The sequence below is a fragment of the Diadema antillarum genome, unplaced genomic scaffold (genome assembly GCF_040938485.1).
Source record: "Diadema antillarum isolate AM-2024a unplaced genomic scaffold, OU_Dant_1.0 seq00001294_RagTag, whole genome shotgun sequence".
NCBI lineage: Eukaryota > Metazoa > Echinodermata > Echinoidea > Diadematoida > Diadematidae > Diadema > Diadema antillarum.
The window spans coordinates 523,334-541,803 of record NW_027272073.1 but is presented as its reverse complement, the minus strand read 5'-3'; the positions used below and the strand labels follow the sequence as shown (position 1 = coordinate 541,803).

At 38.7% G+C, this 18,470-nt stretch overlaps 1 protein-coding gene across 1 annotated transcript in view; it reads left to right on the top strand.

Annotated features, from left to right (window-relative positions):
- LOC139708029 (hephaestin-like protein) overlaps nucleotides 1-10,359 on the top strand; it is a 74,333-nt gene extending 63,974 nt beyond the window's left edge. The window contains exons 13-18 of the mRNA XM_071620017.1: nucleotides 1,368-1,604; nucleotides 4,362-4,831; nucleotides 5,490-5,654; nucleotides 7,433-7,615; nucleotides 8,484-8,603; nucleotides 10,010-10,359. Of these exons, the coding sequence (XP_071476118.1) occupies nucleotides 1,368-1,604; nucleotides 4,362-4,831; nucleotides 5,490-5,654; nucleotides 7,433-7,615; nucleotides 8,484-8,603; nucleotides 10,010-10,116 (1,282 nt within the window). The 3' untranslated portion in view covers nucleotides 10,117-10,359. The remainder of the gene's footprint in view (nucleotides 1-1,367; nucleotides 1,605-4,361; nucleotides 4,832-5,489; nucleotides 5,655-7,432; nucleotides 7,616-8,483; nucleotides 8,604-10,009) is intronic.
- Nucleotides 10,360-18,470: the final 8,111 nt, after the last annotated feature.

The following is an 18,470-nucleotide window of genomic DNA, read 5'->3' as shown; positions in this document are numbered from 1 at the left end:
CTGACGTCATCGAACGTATACCACGATACCACGCAGCTGGGTTGCTAGTTTTCAAGTTTTGAATTTTTGTCGAGTAGAAAGTGCTTTTCGCAGTGGCTATTTCTCGGGAGACTTTATTTCTGTAGTGTTTGTAGACAGCAGTGTTGCGTTTTTTGGGGTTTTATTGAAAATAAACCTGTGAAAATAATGTCAAAACTTAGCTTCCAAAACAGAAAATTTGGTTTCTAAACAAGTGTTTTTTTCTCACATTTTGCTTCATTGCCCAAAAATGAAACTTCGGTATATGACTTATGGTAGTATATCCATACTGTTTTCCAAATATCTTTTCTGTATCATTTGGCGCACGGATATGTCGGTAAAAATTGTGATCACTGTCACTAGTGACCCATGTAAAATCCAAAGCATAAGCAGTACGCCGTCCGATGTATCGGTTTTTGTGCTGCATGAAGCAGTTGACGCACATTCCAGGGTTTGTCTCTCGCCCACTCACCACCCTGTGGACCAAAAACCAAACCCTGTCGCCGTGCGCCAAACCTGACACCGCTGATTGGCTAAGCATGCGCTGACCGGTAGAGAACGCATGCGCAGGAGGATGATCTAGTTGTGCATGTGCAGTATTTTCTCTTAAATTCTTTTGTCTTTTTGCTCTGATTTTCACCAACTACCAATTGCGCAAACACGAGACTACGCAGGTAGTGAGTCTGGTGTATACAGACTAGCAATATGTTAATCAAATGCATATTCATGCAGGCGCAGACTTATGTCGGGAAATAATCGTAACCCTTTCCCACGGTCGACTCAAACCGAAAAATGCACATATCTCGAAAGATACATCAGTATTTTCGCCCAAAAATCATATGAAGGAAGATATATATCCATATTAGATATATGTGTGAGGTTTCAAAGGATTTGGTGGTAAAATAAGGGAGATACGAGGAGGTGAGCTTTGGAGAATTTTTTTTGTCCTTCGCTCCGCACGTTGCTTCGATGACCGTTACGAATTCAAAAGCTTACGCCCCTTTTTGCAGAGTTAATTGCACCGTATCTCCAGGCCTGATCATCATCATCTTCATCACCAGCTTCATTATCATATTCTTCATCACCGGTTATTATCACTATCATCAACAAGATTAATGCATATTATCATCATCAGCAGCAACATCATCATCATCATCATCACCTTCGCCATCATCAACGTCATCATATCTCATCATCATTTCACTGTCATCATCATCCCCAGCTTGATTTTCATCTGTGCCATCATTATTTCACAATATTATCACTGCTGTTATCATTTTTATCAAATATCATAATTGTTTCTATCATCATGACAATTTAATCATGCAATATATTTTACACCTTGGTACATGGCTCATTGAATGCCACACAAACACACATCTTGTGGATGGCATGTATGCACTCTACAAGGTAGAAGAAGACCCCTCTTCCTCCTCCAACCAGCAGGAAACGGGGCCAGAGGATGGAGTGGTCCCTGAGAGTGGTACAGTGAGGCGGTTCTTCATCGGAGCAGTGGAGGTGGAGTGGGACTACACCCCGGTTCTCCACGACCCCGTCAGGAGCCAGGCTCTCACGGATGAAGCAAGGTTAGGATGGCTGCAGTTGGGGAATGTTTATCCTTTTCACTTTCAACCACATTCAGTCTTACTTTTTGAATATTAACCTGTTGAGGACAACTCCTGAGTATACTCTGGCGAGTGCCTATGGGAAATGTGTGTTGTAGCAGAGACTCCAACTCTCCCGTTTTCGACGGGAGATCTCGTGCCGTAAACCCATTTTTGCAAAATCTCCTGTTCTCCCGCTGGAGATTTGATTTCTCCCGCCCTGGCTCTGTGTCTCCCGGTGGAAAGGATTTCTTACTTATTGCCATTGTATGTTGAGAAAATAAGCCTTAGATAGCACCAGAGAACATCTAGAACCCTAGGAAGTTCGTGCTTCGCACACATCAACTTGGAGTCTCCCGTTTGCTAGGGGGTTCGGGCGGGAGAATCTCCAGATCAGAAGGTGGTTGGGGTTGGAGTCTCTGGTTGTGGTGAAATTGGCCCGTCCTCAATGGGTTAAAGGGACACAGTCCTCACGAAATTTAAAAAAATATGTTGTTGTTGGTACCTCCAATGAACTACTTTCACCAAAAACAAACTTTAAAATCACCAAATAAGCTCGTACATTTTGGTTGAAAAAGTGTGACTCTGCATGGTGAATATGCTAATGAGCAAGTCTTGGCGGAGAGTCATACGTCGTCGATGCACAACTCTTCCCAGCCGTGTTCTGCTCGTTATCCGTACGCTCCCTAGTTTACCCGGATGCATGAAGATGTCGGTGGCTACTCCGACTCGTATTTGACATTGTTTCTACGTTGTGTGTGTGTGTTCGTGTGTGTGTGTATGTATTGTGTATTATATTCGCACGTGTGGACGGTACAACTAGATGATAGATCTACGGTAGATACGCGTACGCACCCCGTACGCGGTTTGCCCTTCGCACTTTTCCAGTCTCAAGCGCAGCTGCAGCCCTACCTGTCGCCGCTCATGCATGTTCTATAGTACGTACACAGTGTACATATTTGTAGGTAGAAACGATTCTACACAGGCCTGCTAGTACACTACAGGGGCGACCGCATTCAGCGTCGTCTGGTCAGGCTATCTTACATCAGTAGTTTTGCTCGAATCGTGCAGAAAATTTCCCAGGAAAATCCTTTTTTCCGTCCCAGACCAACAAAAGTATCGTGAAAGGTGAGCTGTATGGCTGGGAAATATCGGTACAACGATGCCGAACATAAGAAACTTAGGGCCTACAAAATCTCGAAATCGTGTTGTGACCTACCTGTGCGTGGACAATTTGTGAAGCGATGTTTTTACGTGGACCGGCAGGCTGTGGCCCTCGGTTATAAACCGAGAAAACTCCTGAAACCAGATGCAATCCTGACCATTTGCTCACATGAGTTATAAAACAGAAACACCTCGAGCATCGACTTCGAAGAGAACCGAGGGAAAAAAGCGTAGAGAGGTAAGGAAAGTGGCTAGCTATGTTTAATTTACCGTGGGCCTGCAGCCGGGGTTGGACTGCAGTACAGTGCCACTGAGCTAGCTGCTGCCAGTGCCGACTGGACATGCACGGCAAAGTGGAGCGAAATTATATCCCTACGACCCCCTGTGTTTACCCTTCCCGGCTCACGTCATTTTTTTTTTTTTTTCGAGGAAAGGCGATTATCTGACTACTTACAGAAATATCGAGATACAAACAATATTTTCTTTGAAGAATTCGACTCTCTCATGCACAGGTTATCTTCGGTTTGAATGCCAAAATCGACTGGACGGAGTCGAGTGTACTGTGTATGTATACATTGGTATGGTAAGGATTTGCGCGCGAGAGTGGTTTCTACGCTAAGAAGTATGCAACACGGACGGAAGCTAGAAAACGACCGTGCCTATTTGATGTCAAGTTCATGGTATATTTGGTTTAAGAATACATATAAATTTATGTTTGCAATATTAATTTTTCGTAAATTATATATATCTAAGCTTGAAATATTTTGTTTAAAATTATAAAACCACAAACTTTCACATTATATGATAAAATTGCAACTAATCATTTGAACACTTAAATTGGTTTTTAGAGGCACGGCTGTCAACTTGGTGAGTAGGGCATGCACTACGTAGCATCTTTTTGCCGGCTCTTTCACGATCGCTTGCAGGAATTATTTTTCAAAAATCGCGTACGGAGACAATTTTTGATGTCCAAGCGTATAAATTGGTGAAAGTTTATATTTTTTACTCTTCTTAATCATCAGTACAGTGAAAATCTCAGGACTGCTTCCCTTTAAGGTGGTTACTTCATTAAATGTCATCTTGCATCATGTACTATAAAGCCACCAAACACACAAAAGAGAGAGCACAGGGCAGTTCTTCAGCTGTGTAGTACATGTATATTCAGCCAGTTTTTGTATGTTTGACACTTCGACACTCATGCAACGCTGCATGCTGGCATTGGTCCGATGGTCTAGACTGGTAAAAATCACTGTTGGACCTGTAACTTTTTTTCAGAAATGGGCCAGTAAAGAATGGAAAAACTGGGTAACCACTGGTCCAGCAGACAGGTTGGACCTGTAGAAAAAAAAATGGGTTAATGTGCAGCCATGCAGTCATGTATATATATCTTTAATATCATTGTACTTTAATGAGCTAGAATGTATTAGGACATGCATGATTCACCATGTTTAGTAACAAATCCCCAATTTCTTTATATCTTTGTTCTCTCTAAAAAAAACAACAACATCAAAGGCATTTTCTCCCATGAAAACAGTATAATTATGAACTCTGTCAATGTTCACATGATATTTTCAGCCCCGGGTACGTCTTTGTAAATAGAGGAGATACCATGATTGGGAGCAGGTACCGCAAGGCCCTCTTCCGAGAGTACGAGGATGGCACGTTCGTCCGGCAGGTGATGCGGACGTCCAACGAGGACCTCTCCCTTGGACTTCTGGGCCCTGTCATCAGGGCTGAGGTCGGCGACACCATCGAGGTCGTCTTCAAGAACATGGCGACGCGACCATACAGCATCCATCCCCAGAATCTTCTCTACGACAAGGCCAATGAGGGCGAGGTTTACGGGAATCGGACTGTCAGCGACACGCCCGTCCAGCCCCAAGAACAGAGGACGTACACCTGGTACGTGTCTGAAGAGCACGGACCTTCCGCAACCGAAGATGCGTGCCTCACCTCAGTGTACTACTCCGGTGTCCTGCGGGTGGAAGATACCAATAGTGGTCTCGTGGGACCGATGGTCCTTTGTCGTCCAGGGACTCTCGGAGGTAGGTCTGCACAATGCTACTCTAGACTACCTGTGCAAGTCCTCATTCATGCCCTTTAACCCATTGAGGACAAGTCTGGAGTATTCTCAGGCAGGTGTCTTTCGGAAATGTGTGTTATAGCGAAATAAGTCTGTTCTCAACGGATGAAGAGATCAAGTCATCAAGTCTTAGAAATCACATATTTATCCTTAAATGATGTATCCGTTTTCCTTCACAAGTCTTCCAATTCTTCGTAGTGTTTTATGAGGCAGAGACTACACAATTTTCACAAATAGCAGTAACATATATGAGCAACACAAATCTAAAATAAAAGACAATCTTTTTTCCTCTTGATCTTTGATATGAAATACTAGCAATTAATGATGAAAATTGTGAGGGTGAAATAATGCATTAACCTGTTGAGGACAAGTCCCGAGTATACTCGGGCAGGTGCCTATGGGAAATGTGTGCTGTAGCAAAATCAGTCCGTCCTCAACGGGTTAAGGGACAAAAAATGTGATTCACCTCAGGTGACTAGAAGATGGTCAACAAACCTATAATTACAGACTTGCTAGGGAAATTATACAAGGAGAATACTCCAAAGGTCAAACTGAAGTATTTCTGCCAAGAACCAAAGCAGTGCTTATGATTGATCGTGTGACATCCGTACCTGTTGCAGAGAATGGGCGGAGGAGAGACGTCGACCGGGAGTTCCACCTCTACTTCTCGGTCCTGAATGAAAACAAGAGCTGGTACCTGAGGCAGAACATCCAGCACTACTGCCTGACACCAGACGCAGTGGATGAGAGCGACCCTGACTTCGAAGAAAGCAACCTTATGCACGGTAAGAGGAAATTTTTGTCAAAAATGCTAGCACTTATTCTCAAGGTTGGGTACGCATCTTTTCTGGTAGCTGGGATGAAAAAGAAAAAAATAGAAGAAGCTTGCCTGTACATGGGAGGAGCTGGAGGGTGCCTGCAATGCACACGAGCATCACAGTGCACAAATCTATGTGTCGATGTAGAGACGACACGATACGGCAGTCACGAACTTGGACTGTTGGCGTTCAGAGTCATCGATCCACTGTTCTTTTCTGTGATGTGTCCATGAATTTCTTTGTGGCTATAAGATTAATCTGATGGTTTCAGGGAATTTCAAAGCAAATGACAGAAGAAAAGTTGATAATTTTGTCTCAAAAGTATGGTGATCTTGGGTTTGTTTTTACCCTAGCTGCTGCTTTCCCATGACTTGTGTCACATTAGGTACCTGGATGTCCAACAATGAGAAAATTGCATATCCAACCAAGTTAAAAGTTACTCTAAAAGAAGAGAGTGAAAGTTTACAAGCACAACAGTAAAGACTTAATCAAGATTAAATAAAAATTAGAGAATCTATGAAATTGTGAAGTTTCTGTTGATGTTCAGTTGATGTGAGTGATATCATTCAAGTTTGCCTTGCAATCACATGGTTCAGGTTCGAAGTCTGTTGAATCTTGGTGAACAATTTTCATGCATTCCCTCTAGAAGTTAAGCAAAACACGCTGTCCCTGTGATAGGACATGAAATGGAGATTGCCATGAGCAAAAGAGTCAAAACTTAGGCATGTAAAGGATCCCACTTCATTCCTTCTTGACAAAGAGAAGGCTGCTATGAAAACCCAGTGAGGGAATCTGCCCTGAATACACACAGGGAAATTACAACAGACCAGTTAATAAGCATGGCAACATACCAGATGGTTAACTGTACTCTAACTGAAAAGAGAAGAAGAGATTGGAGTAGGAGGTGGAGGTGGAGGAGAAAAAGAAGACGAAGAAGATCGAAGAAGATCAAAGAAGATAGAAGAAGAAGAAGAAGAGGAAGAAGAAGAAGAAGAAGAAGAAGAAGAAGAGGAAGAGGAAGAGGAAGAGGAAGAAGAAGAAGAAGAAGAAGAAGAAGAAGAAGAAGAAGAAAAAGAAGGATTAGGAGTAGGAGGAGGAGGAGGAGGAGGAGAAGAAGGATGAAGAAGAGTGAGACCTATGAAGAATGACATCTGAACCCATTGTCTTCTGCAACCTCGTAGATCGCATCCAAAGTATGATATTTTTCCATCCCGCAGGGACAGGTTTACCCTTCTCTTGAACCTGTGGGTGTTGTGTGTGTCTTCTGCTATTAAATTTAATCCACAAGATTTTTGCCTATTTGTTGCGCAGATGTATGTGCATTTCTTTCAAGCTAATTAAAAAGAAGTCTCTTCATGTCTTAGTCCCATGTGCTATGAAAATAGTTAAGATATGTCTGTGCACCTGTATCTTTTTGTTCTATTTTTTACCTCTGAAAAGATGGTGACCAGATTATAAAACAAAATTTAAGAATACACAAATTTCCAGTTGACATTACTTGAGGGAATAAACTTTTGTAAGTATAAAATTTGACAACTGTATGTTTCACATAGTAAAATTACAGCTATTCTTCAGTGAATGATATGCTATTTGATGGGTTCTCTCAGTGTCAAGTTTACTGAAAAATTATGGATTTGTAGTCTTTGTGTTGCTTTCATTCGGACGAGGAAAATTGTGTCTCTGCTTGGACATTCACCAATGGGCCACATCGTTCTCTCATTTTTCTCATGACCTTTGCCCTCCAGGAATCAATGGCTACCTGTACAACAACCTCCACCACCTGGAGATGAGGGTTGGGGAGCGAGTGGCGTGGAATCTCATCGGTCTCGGCGATGAAGTGGATCTCCACACGGTTCACTTCCATGGCCACACCCTGACCTACGAGACGGAGCATACCAACAGACTGGACGTCTCCGAACTCATACCAGGTGTGTGTCTGATATCGTGTGTTATTTCATTTGTTTCATACCTACCAGAGCCGCCAAGTCTCCCTGATTCTGCAGGAGTCGCCCTGAAAATGTCAAAATCTGTTCATGTCTGAATAAGAGAATATTAAAATCTCCCTGATTTGAGAATTAGTTTCACCCATTGAAATGCATGTAACACACAGACATCTCCCTGATTGGTTTGTGGAATCTCCCTGATTTGGATGTGGGAATGTTGGTAGACCTGAGCTATGACAAAGAAGGAGGAGGTTAAAGGAAGCCCAAACCCAAAGAGCAATGTGGATTGAGTGAAAGCAGCAACATTAGTAGAACACATCAGTGAAAGTTTAAGGAAAATCGGGCAATCAATGCAAAAGTTATTATTTTTTTTAATTTTGGTGTTGTAATGACTGGATAAGGAGACTAGTAGAGTTCATGATGTCATGTGTGGACAACAATACGTTACAAGTGCTTTTCTAGTTTATTTTTGTCATATCTTTAAGTTTATGTTATTTCATTTCATATTACATGTATATCAATGTATGATTATTGAGTCTACTCTATTTTTGTTGGTATATTAATGAAGATAATAATGATATTGGTAGATAGTGATAATTATGTCATAGATATTGTGTACTACCATTGCTGAAGCTTATAGGGACAGTGCAGCTATCACCTCATTTTGATGTAAGCTGGCGGTATTTTGAGTTAATGATGTAGTCAGTTTTCAGTGGATGTTGAATTATATTAAAGTAAGAATCTGTGATGGTAGCAGTCAATGTGAAAGTGAATAAGTTACTAGCATGAGCTGTAATTGCCGGCAAGATGGTCAAATTACTCTTATGTCTCAAATCCTGTGTGTGAAATCTAGGGACTTTCTTGACACTTAACATGGTGCTCGACGACCCCGGAGTCTGGCTGCTCCACTGCCATGTCAACGACCACATCCTTGGAGGAATGGAGACTTACTACATCGTTCACGATGCAGATGGTGAGTGGTTTATTCTGCTCGACCACTGGAGTGGATGTTTCAATTTTATGTGTTTGAAATTTGTTTCTCTAACGAAGAGCTTTAAATGCCTATAGATGGAGAAGTTAACTTGGGACCAGTGGCCTTATTTGAATGCTGCTTTGTTTTGAAGTGGTGGAGGTAAATTTCTTACCAGTATTCATTATTAAGCTAAAGCAAACTGAATGCTAGTAGATAAGAGCCAGGTTGGAGGTGAGAATTTCCACTTTCACAAATTCTCTGATACACAGTTTTTAACAAATAAGCGTAATACAAAATATATACATATGAAAGCAGAAGAGAAAATAGAACAAGTAGAACCTATGTGAAACTATTTGTTCAAAATCATTGTGTTTATGGAAATGAGATAGTATGTGATAATGGAAGGGTCAGGAAAGAAAGGTCAATAGAATTGATGGTCTGTCAAAATAGTTCTACAAAGTAGTATGCTTTGTAAAACTTGCTCCAAGAATAACTGGAAGACTTTGACAATTGAAATACAGCTGTATCTCAAATGACCTGTCTATTTTCCCCTCCTAGAGTTTCTAAGTGCAGCACCACTTTTTGATTTGCAATAGTAGCAAAGAAAGATTACATGGCTGTGGGTCATTTAAAGCCCAATCCTAGATCTCCCCCCCCCCCCTCCCCTCCCCCACCCCCACCTCCATTTGGGCCTCTTGAACCACTGTTGCCAACATAGATGCAAATCAGACCTTGGATTTTCATGAAAAAGTGAAATTGTCAAATTCAACCCATCGGTCCCACTTCAAGCTGGGATGTCAACAGAACCCAGGGAAATTTTCCTCTCCAAAGCCAGATGACATCTCATAGGTAAGTCTGCAAGCACAATTAGATATATATATTTTTTTCATTCCATGGCGTTTTCTTCCATCATTTCTTCCAAACTACAGAAACAACCACCCCAGAAACTACAACGTCGATGTCTCCCACAAACAAAAGCTGAAGAATAACGGGAAGACTTTGACAATTGAAATATCTTGAATAACTTATCTGTTTTTCCCTCCCAGAGTTTCTTAGTGCAGCACCACTTTTTGAATTGTACAGCACCACTTTTTGATTTGTACATAGTAGAAAAGAAAGATTACATGGTTGTTGGTCATTTAAAGCCCAATCATGGATCTCCCGGGGGCCTCTTGAACAACTGTTGCCAACAAAACGATACAAATCAGATCTTGGATTTTCATGAAAAAGTGAAATTGTCAAATTCAACCCATCGGTCCCACTTCAAGCTGGGATGTCAACAGAACCCAGGGAAATTTTCCTCTCCAAAGCCAGATGGCATCTCATAGGTAAGTCTGCAAGCACAATAAGAGATATATTTCGTTCATTTTGTGGTGTTTTCTTCCATCATTTCATCCTAACTACAGAAACGACCACCCCAGAAACTACAACGTTGATGTCTCCCACAAACAAAAGCATGGCTGTTCTCACCTTCTTGTTGGCATGGACTGTTACACTGTGGACATCGTTTTAAATGGAGGTTCCATGTTGGAGTGCTTTTGTTTTAAAGAATCGCTAATGGTACAAGATATCACACTGAAAAAAAAAAACTTTTCTTTTGTCTATACAATATGACAATGTCATTCCATGATGATACCATCAGATACAGCAGTTGATATGTGTAGTCGTAAACAAGTAAATCCTACTAGGCTTTTCCATCTGGTTGTGATATGTACATAATTTGCTGATATCCGAATTGAGGACTCTATGCTATCCTAAAGTCATTAATTGCAACATGAAACTACCTAATCAGAAAGTAATGAGCAGTCCTTGATTTATAAAGGTCATTTGTACCGCATATGATGGATTAACCAACGGATCTAAAAATAGAATGATTATGAGGATTAAAATGAAAATAGACCTACCTGTCGCTGTTACTCAAATTTGAGCGAGGAATTGGCAATGTTGATACATAGCAGTTGACTCGAAACAGAAAATTAAGCTTTTACCTTCAGATAGACAAAACTTTATATTGCTTCATTTCTATATAGTCAGATAGAGATAGATGGTATATATATCTGCTTCTCTTCACCCCTGCTGGGTTTAAAATGTTACTTATCTGTTCTAATGACAGAACAAACTATAGTGGAGTCTTATGGACTGATTGTAATGAGTGTTTCAGGAAAATTATAATTTTCTTCTTATATGTCTGCATTTTAACACTTTGCATTAGTACAATTTTTGTTGAATATGTGAATGTCACTTTAAATTTTTAGTACATATGCTTTAAAGCTGTACTTTATAAATGACATGTAATGTTTATTTAAACTTGCCATATCCTTGAAATCTTTCATTGTAGACAAGAGCTTTCAAACCAAAGTGCAAATTAGAATAATTTGTGGTTTCTTTACTCTACTGGCTCAGAATGGAATATTTTTCATTTAACATGCTAATGTGGATTTCAAAAGACTAAAAAACAAAGCATTGTCATTAGGCTGTTTTTATATTGATATACAGTACATATTGTTTTTAAAGATAATGAACATGTTGTGATGCATTGCTGGCTATCATTGTGATGACAAATCTTTGGTATGAATTTCACAACAGCACTTGAAAGTTTATGGATATTAGTTTTCTGAAAAGGGAGGAAGTTTCATTGAGCCAATATTTTGTGAGTTTCTATGCAATACATTATAGACAGTCACATTCACATTGCTCCATTTTAGTGATGGTGGAATGGCAAATTGTAATGGCAAATCTGCACACCATTCCTCGGTGACCAAACACACTGATTGAAAGAAATTGAGAACATGCTTCAAGTTGAATCAAATCTCTTCAAATCTGTAGAAAGTTCAAATCTCTTTACCTGTTTGACACCTATTGTCTAACTGTAAGTGTATGGCATACCATGTCAACAGTTGTTGTTGTGGTAATTATAGTGGTATTGTTACAAGGCAACTGCTACCATGCTTGACATCCTTCTTATAATATTTTGCATGTCGCTTCACGTACAACATCCATTAACGTTAATCAGCCGAAGAGTTGTAGTAAGGATGTGTGGTGTCCCAGTGGTGTGTAGAGATACAAGAGCTTCACATTTAAAGGACAAGTTCACCTTCATAGACATGTGGGTTTTGTAAGTACAGCAATATTAGTGGAACAAAACAGCAAGAGTTTGAGGAAAATTGGACAATCCGTTCAAAAGTTATGAATTTTTGAAGTTTCTGCTCAGTCATGACTGGATGAGAAGACTACTATAGCTTGTGATGTCACATGCGTACAATGACATAAAGAAAGTATAAAAAAAAAATTCAACATAATTTTACTTATCTCACATAAAAAAAGAACGCTCATTTTCTCTCTTTCAGATGGCAAGGGGGGTAATATTATCCTTAACATACATCAGTAACAAGTCAAGGAAATGTGCACTTTATTCAAAAAATAAAGTTTTGTGAAATTCTCTTTTTATTTCCCTTATATCGTTGTACGCATGTGACATCATACACTGTGGCAGTCTTCTCATCCAGTAGTGACTGCACAGATACTAAAAAAAAAAATAACTTTAGAAAGACTTTTGAACACATTGTCTGATTTTCCCCAAACTTTCACTGATGTGTTCTACTAATATAGTTGCCTTCACTCAAACCACATGTCTGTGAAGGTGGACTTGTCCTTTAACATCATAAATGTTGAATTCTATCAAAGCACAGATGGAAATGAATGCAGTTTGAATGCCCACCCCCCCCCCCCAAAAAAAAAAAAAAACGACAGAAAACCTGTGTGCCATTATAATGAACAATCCGAGATATATAAGCAGCAAACTGAAGGCCATGCATGATGCATGACAATTTCTTATTTTGTGTCAATAAAGCCCACTTGCAACATAGTGTAACTCAAATCTCTGTCATCTCTTCAACATCAGAACCCTTAGGGCAACTATAGGCTAGGCCTCATTTTAAACTATGCATGCACTCCTGTGCTTTCAGAATTTTAAAGAAACACAATATTGTTTGGTGTGAAAGTGGTCATTAATGTGACATTTACATAATGGAATTTGATGAAGTGGATCATACTTTTGTGACCTTGAGAAAGGTTTGAGTTTCAATGTTACTGAGCAGGATAAGAAAGGAGGGCATGCATGCTTGTAATGTGGTATACAATCTAGAGCAGAAAGAAAAAAAAAAACCAAAACAAAACATGAAGACACCCATGCAAACTTTAAGTGAAAGAAAGTCGTATGAGAGGGATAATAAAATTAAGAGAAAGTGAATGAGATTTTTGTTCATGCTGCAGTGAGAATGCTGAGGAGTCTGAAAAGCATGTGCATTTAATAGAAACAAAAGAAAATAAAAGGACAGATGACAGGCTTCCTTCATATGCATTAAGTAGTGCCAGCCTCTGGTTTGGAATATACCTGTACAAACTAGTCAAGATTATTTCAAATCAAGATTATTTCAAATATTGGTGGTATGCTGTGCAGCAGGGAATTTTTTGTACCTTGTAATGAACATTGCGCCTTGACCGGTCTGACTGGTAGAGAATTAGTGTAAGTGTACATATCTGGATTTTTGCATTTTGTGTTTCTTATTAATTGTTGTACATGTGTAAACTTATTGGTTGTACAGAACTTTTTATTGACTTTTATCCATTGTACAGCCATGAAGTTTTGTAAGTGCCTTTGCACCTTGAGAAGGGGTCATTCACTCTTGTACATTTAATTTTTCTCCCCCTTCCATGTTGTCTTATTGTTTTTACATAATATAGTGTATATTGTGTCAATGAGTGGAGAAGACCTATTGACAATCCCCTTTTTGTTCTTTATCATTACAGTCAAAAATTTTTCCAGGCTTGAATGAGTTTAGCCTGTGTTTATCAAAGATGATACTAATTCCTGTCACAAACAGAAATTTTCATTGACTTAGCGAAGTGAGAGTTCTTGATTGAACCAGTCTGGCCGCATATCACACAGAGTTCCTCTTTTTCCACACATCCTGACCTGCATGGAATCCATATGAGATTGTGATCTTTGTCTGTGTATGCAAGGTTTGTTCACGATGTAGATCTGAAAAGCTAAATCTTTCCATATTCTGTGATAAAGATGTGTAGTCTATTTGAAAGAAAATAAATCATGTCTTTTTATAATGTAATGCAGAAATACGCAATTCAAATTTATCTAATTTCAAGCAATGTTATTATTATGCGTGTATGTCAAATAAACAATAATGTTGATTTGTGTCGTATTTTCAACTTTAAAAAAAGAAAATAGGTGCTGGATAATGCCCTGAGGTAGTTACAATGCATGTATATGATTACAGATAATGGGATCTGAATGTTTGCTCTGATAGAAAAAGAAGAAAAAAAATGAAGGAAAACAATTATTTTGTGATGAAAGAATATTCGTTTTTGTTCTGTTTTGTTCTAGTCTGAGATTGTGTGGAAAACATTGAAAATATAATCATCCAAACTTGATTGAGTTCTTTCATCCAGTTCAACTTAATGATTTTCTTGGGCTTGCTTTCAAGACTACTGACATTATTACAAGGGGAATCAAAGGTGAGTTGGAATGGTTCTGTGTGAACAAAGGAATCAATATGTAATATATATATATTTACCTTACTTTCTCATATCTCACATGTGCAAAATTATTCAGAGGAAGCCAAATGCTGTTGTAATGGTGACTTCTTTTGCAAAACATTATCCCAATTCACTGCTACATGAATGTCATCAGAAGAACCAGTTGAGGCACGTGGCTGGTTATTTTTCATAACTCTCTGCCCCAAAAAGGAACATGCGCCTAAAGAATTGCAAGGTTGGTCCGTCGGGTATTCGAGCTTGAGTCTACCTAAATCGCTATGACGTCTCCGTCACACTTATATATATATATATATATATATATATATATATATATATATATATGAAGAGTTTGTTTGCAAAAACCGATAAGTCCATTTTTGAAGATTTTGAAGTACGGTCTCTGTCATAAAGTACAATATAATACCTTTTAAATTATATATTGGTCATTACATATAAAGGTATATTTTTGAAGTTATGGTCAATTGAAGTAGAAATTTTCTTATTATTCTCTTTATTTTTCTTGACCTTTAATCGCAAATATCTCAATTTGGCAAAAGTGGACTTATCGATTTTTGCGAACAAACTCTTCATATATATATATATATATATATATATATATATATATAAGCATATACATATATACATATACTGTATTACAAACTTTGAGCAAAGAAAATGTTTTCCATTGGAAACCCACTTTCTTCGCTCAAAGTTTTCAATATTTATCATTTATTTTCTGGTCAGATTTCCCTTCTTTGTTTCAATATATATATATATATATATATATAATAATGCTCTCCTTTACAGCATTGAGCACTTTTCAATCCTCAACAAACTATATATCCCCGACGGATATATATATATATATATATATATATATATATATATATATATATATCCGTTAGCCAAAAACTGAAATTGTTAACATTGGGACTAACCTGTTTCAATTTCAGTTTGTGGCTAACTCCTGACGGGGTGTCGCGTTTATTTTGGCCAATGTTTTGGTATACATATATATATATATTCTAAGGCACATCAGTCTTTTCTGTGTGTTTTTGTGTGTATACATGTATGTTAGAAGGGAGAGAAAGTGATAAGGTATCCGTTAGATAATATCTGCGTGGAGAGAGTGCCACCCGTGATGATTAGCTCTGTGAGTTCCACTGACATATAGCAGCACTCTGACTTTAACAGGAAAAATAAAACAGAACAATCCTCGTTTTTTTGCCCTTTCAAAGCAAACCTATAATAGATTTTTTTCAAGATTATGATTCTAATTGGACGGGGGAGAGTGACTTAAGTCAAGGGTCAATGCCCCATTTTCTAGTTCCAGCAATGATATTTTATAGATCTCCTTATATCACACCGCAACATGCGCACATGAATGAAATGAAGGAGCTTTCTATTCTATATAAGTGATACATAAATATGTGTATATATACATGTATATATATATATATATATATATATATATATATATATAAACATGTTGCGAATTCACGTATTGGCTCCAATTTAACGAAGAATAAACCGGTAATGCAATATTTCGCCAATATAGAGTTTATTGAGAAACTCAAATTTTCGGTGGCTTCCATCCACCTTCTTCAGGAGTCTCGACGCGGAATGTCGAGACTCCTGAAGAAGGTGGATGGAAGCCACCGAAAATTTGAGTTCCTCAATAAACTCTATATTGGCGAAATATTGCATTACCGGTTTATTCTTCGTTATATATATATATATATATATATATATATATATAGTTAACGAATCAGTAGAAGAAGAACGCCGTAAAAAAATAATAAATCCTAGATCTTGAAGATCTTAAGAACGGAGCATAGCTCTCATATATATATATATATATATATATATATACATACATATATATATATGTGTGTGTGTGTGTGTGTACATACATAAATGAATTATAGGGCCTATACAATATACATACAATGTCATCATGACTACTAGTAGACATCTAGAAATTGTTTAGGTTACTGTATTCCAAAGTATTCAAATAATATTTGCTGAACCAGATAGTACTAAATCTGTTATTATTATCATAACCATCATAATTCATGTTGAAAATGGACGTTGAAAATGGACGTTAAGTAGGATTGTTATGCTGTATTATACTGCATGAATATGAGAATAGAATCTATTTTTTTATTTTTGTATGATACACAACCATACTTTATTCAAATTCATGAAATTCTTCCGTCGAGATGTTTTCATTGCAATTGACTGACAAATTGCCCTACATCGACGTAAATAAGCACTAAATTGATCAGTAATTTAGGAGTAGCCATGATGAAAAATCATGGGCGTACATAATACTCTAGCAGGATTTGAACCTGCAACCTCTTGATCACCCGTCATCACGGTGATCTTGCACATTGAAAGGTTGTAGAGCTTCTCAAAGGGACGCTTGAAAATGATACCCCTTGGGGTTTTTTTCAAAAATAAATCTTGCAGTATTGATTAGTTCTTCATAAGATGAATACATACTAGATGCAGGCAGTTATCCTTGATTTAGGGGTTGTCATCATCACCTTATTGCTTACAAAGTACTGTAAAAGACTTTGATTTATCAAACAGATTAACTTTATGTCTTTTTGAGCTGTTTCAGTGCGGTAGCCAAAAAAAGAGAAATACATTAAAATGCAACAATCATTCAAAGTTATGTAATACTGATGACTACTATATGTAATACCAAGATCTAGTATACCACAAGAACATAATAAGAAAGCAAACTGTAGTTAAGCAAAGTTAGGGGGTAGAGGAGGTGGGGGAGGAGAGGGGAAGGAAGGGGGGGGGGGAGGGAGGGATTTGACAGAATAGATCAACATAAACCAGCAGAACTTGTATGGGAAGGATACTTCCCATTGACTTGTGTACATTACACGCATGCTCTATTGGGCTCGCACGGGCAAATAATTCCCCATAGAGACGTGTGTTAAAATTCAAAATTCAAAATTTTTTCTAAATCCCTAATAGCTGGGAGAAATGAGGTTCACTAACTTGGATAAGTGAGATATATACCCTTTCATCCATCAAATTCCCAAGACTTGTCCTTCAGCTCAAATTTAACTCCGTCCAAGGGTCCGCAAAGCCAGACTACGAGTTCTTGTCACTCAAAAAATCCCCTATTTTCTGCGCACGCACCTAATGAGATAATAGTCCCTTCAAATTCCATGAGAAAACCTTTCATCTTCCAAAATAAATGCAGTTTGTAGAGGAATTCCTACTCAATATTTGCAGCTATTCAGTTTTTAGCCAAACTGCATAATTGATTCTTAATTAATTTTTTTCTCCATTTATTTTGGTATCTTTGGTACGAATTTGTGAAGGGGTCTGGGACATTCCATTTTCCTGTAGAATATGGCGATTACGAACTGCGTATGAATTGTTCGAAATAGGGCCTGTAGTTGTCCCTGAGACGGAGTTAACCTGGCATCCTTCTGGAATAAAAGTCGGTATATACCGAATTTTATGTTTGATCTTAAAAAATACTCCGAAACAACTTCATCCCGTCAAATCGCCTCAACCAGGTAAGTTTCTTGATAGACTCTTCCGATATAATTGCAAGCCAATAAGACGTGTTCTCAAACCCTTACCTATCAGAACTATGTTTTCACATTAAGAATACATGCAGATTGCAATAATGCTCTCAACACTGAACTGTCACGGTTACCATGTCCCTCAATGTTTATTCGGGGTCATCCCACTAGACCGACACCCACAAGTCATACAGCCCACGAGTTCGACATTGAAAACAGGTCCATGAGTCATACAGTTCACGAGTCATACAGCCCATGACTTCGACACTAGGCGAATAAAGCCCATGACTTCGACACTATAAAGGTAAAAACAGCCCACGAGTTCGACAGATACAACACGGTGCGTAATGTGTTGGTCCCATTGGGCCTCGTTGGCTTAGTGTCGAACTCATGGGCTGTATGACTTGTGAGCTGTATGACTCGTGGGCTGTATGACTTGTGGGCTGTATGACTCGTGGGTGTCGGTCTCGTGACGTGCACCCGTTTATTGTACTTACTAAAGTTTTCCATATATTCTCTTCCCCCCCGAAAGTTTGCGCTAGATCGTTCAATTGCACGGTTAGGCTACTTTGTGTATGTGTTTGTGTGTGTTTGTTTGTTTGTTTGTGTGTGTGTGTGTGTGTGTGTGTGTGTGAGTGAGTGTGTGTGTGTGGGGGGGGGGGGGGGGTGTGTGTGTGGGGGGGGGGGCTTACTCCCCCCCCCCCCCCCCGTACACAAGGTTTCTCATTACCTCATCAAATATGTTAGGAACAGTCCT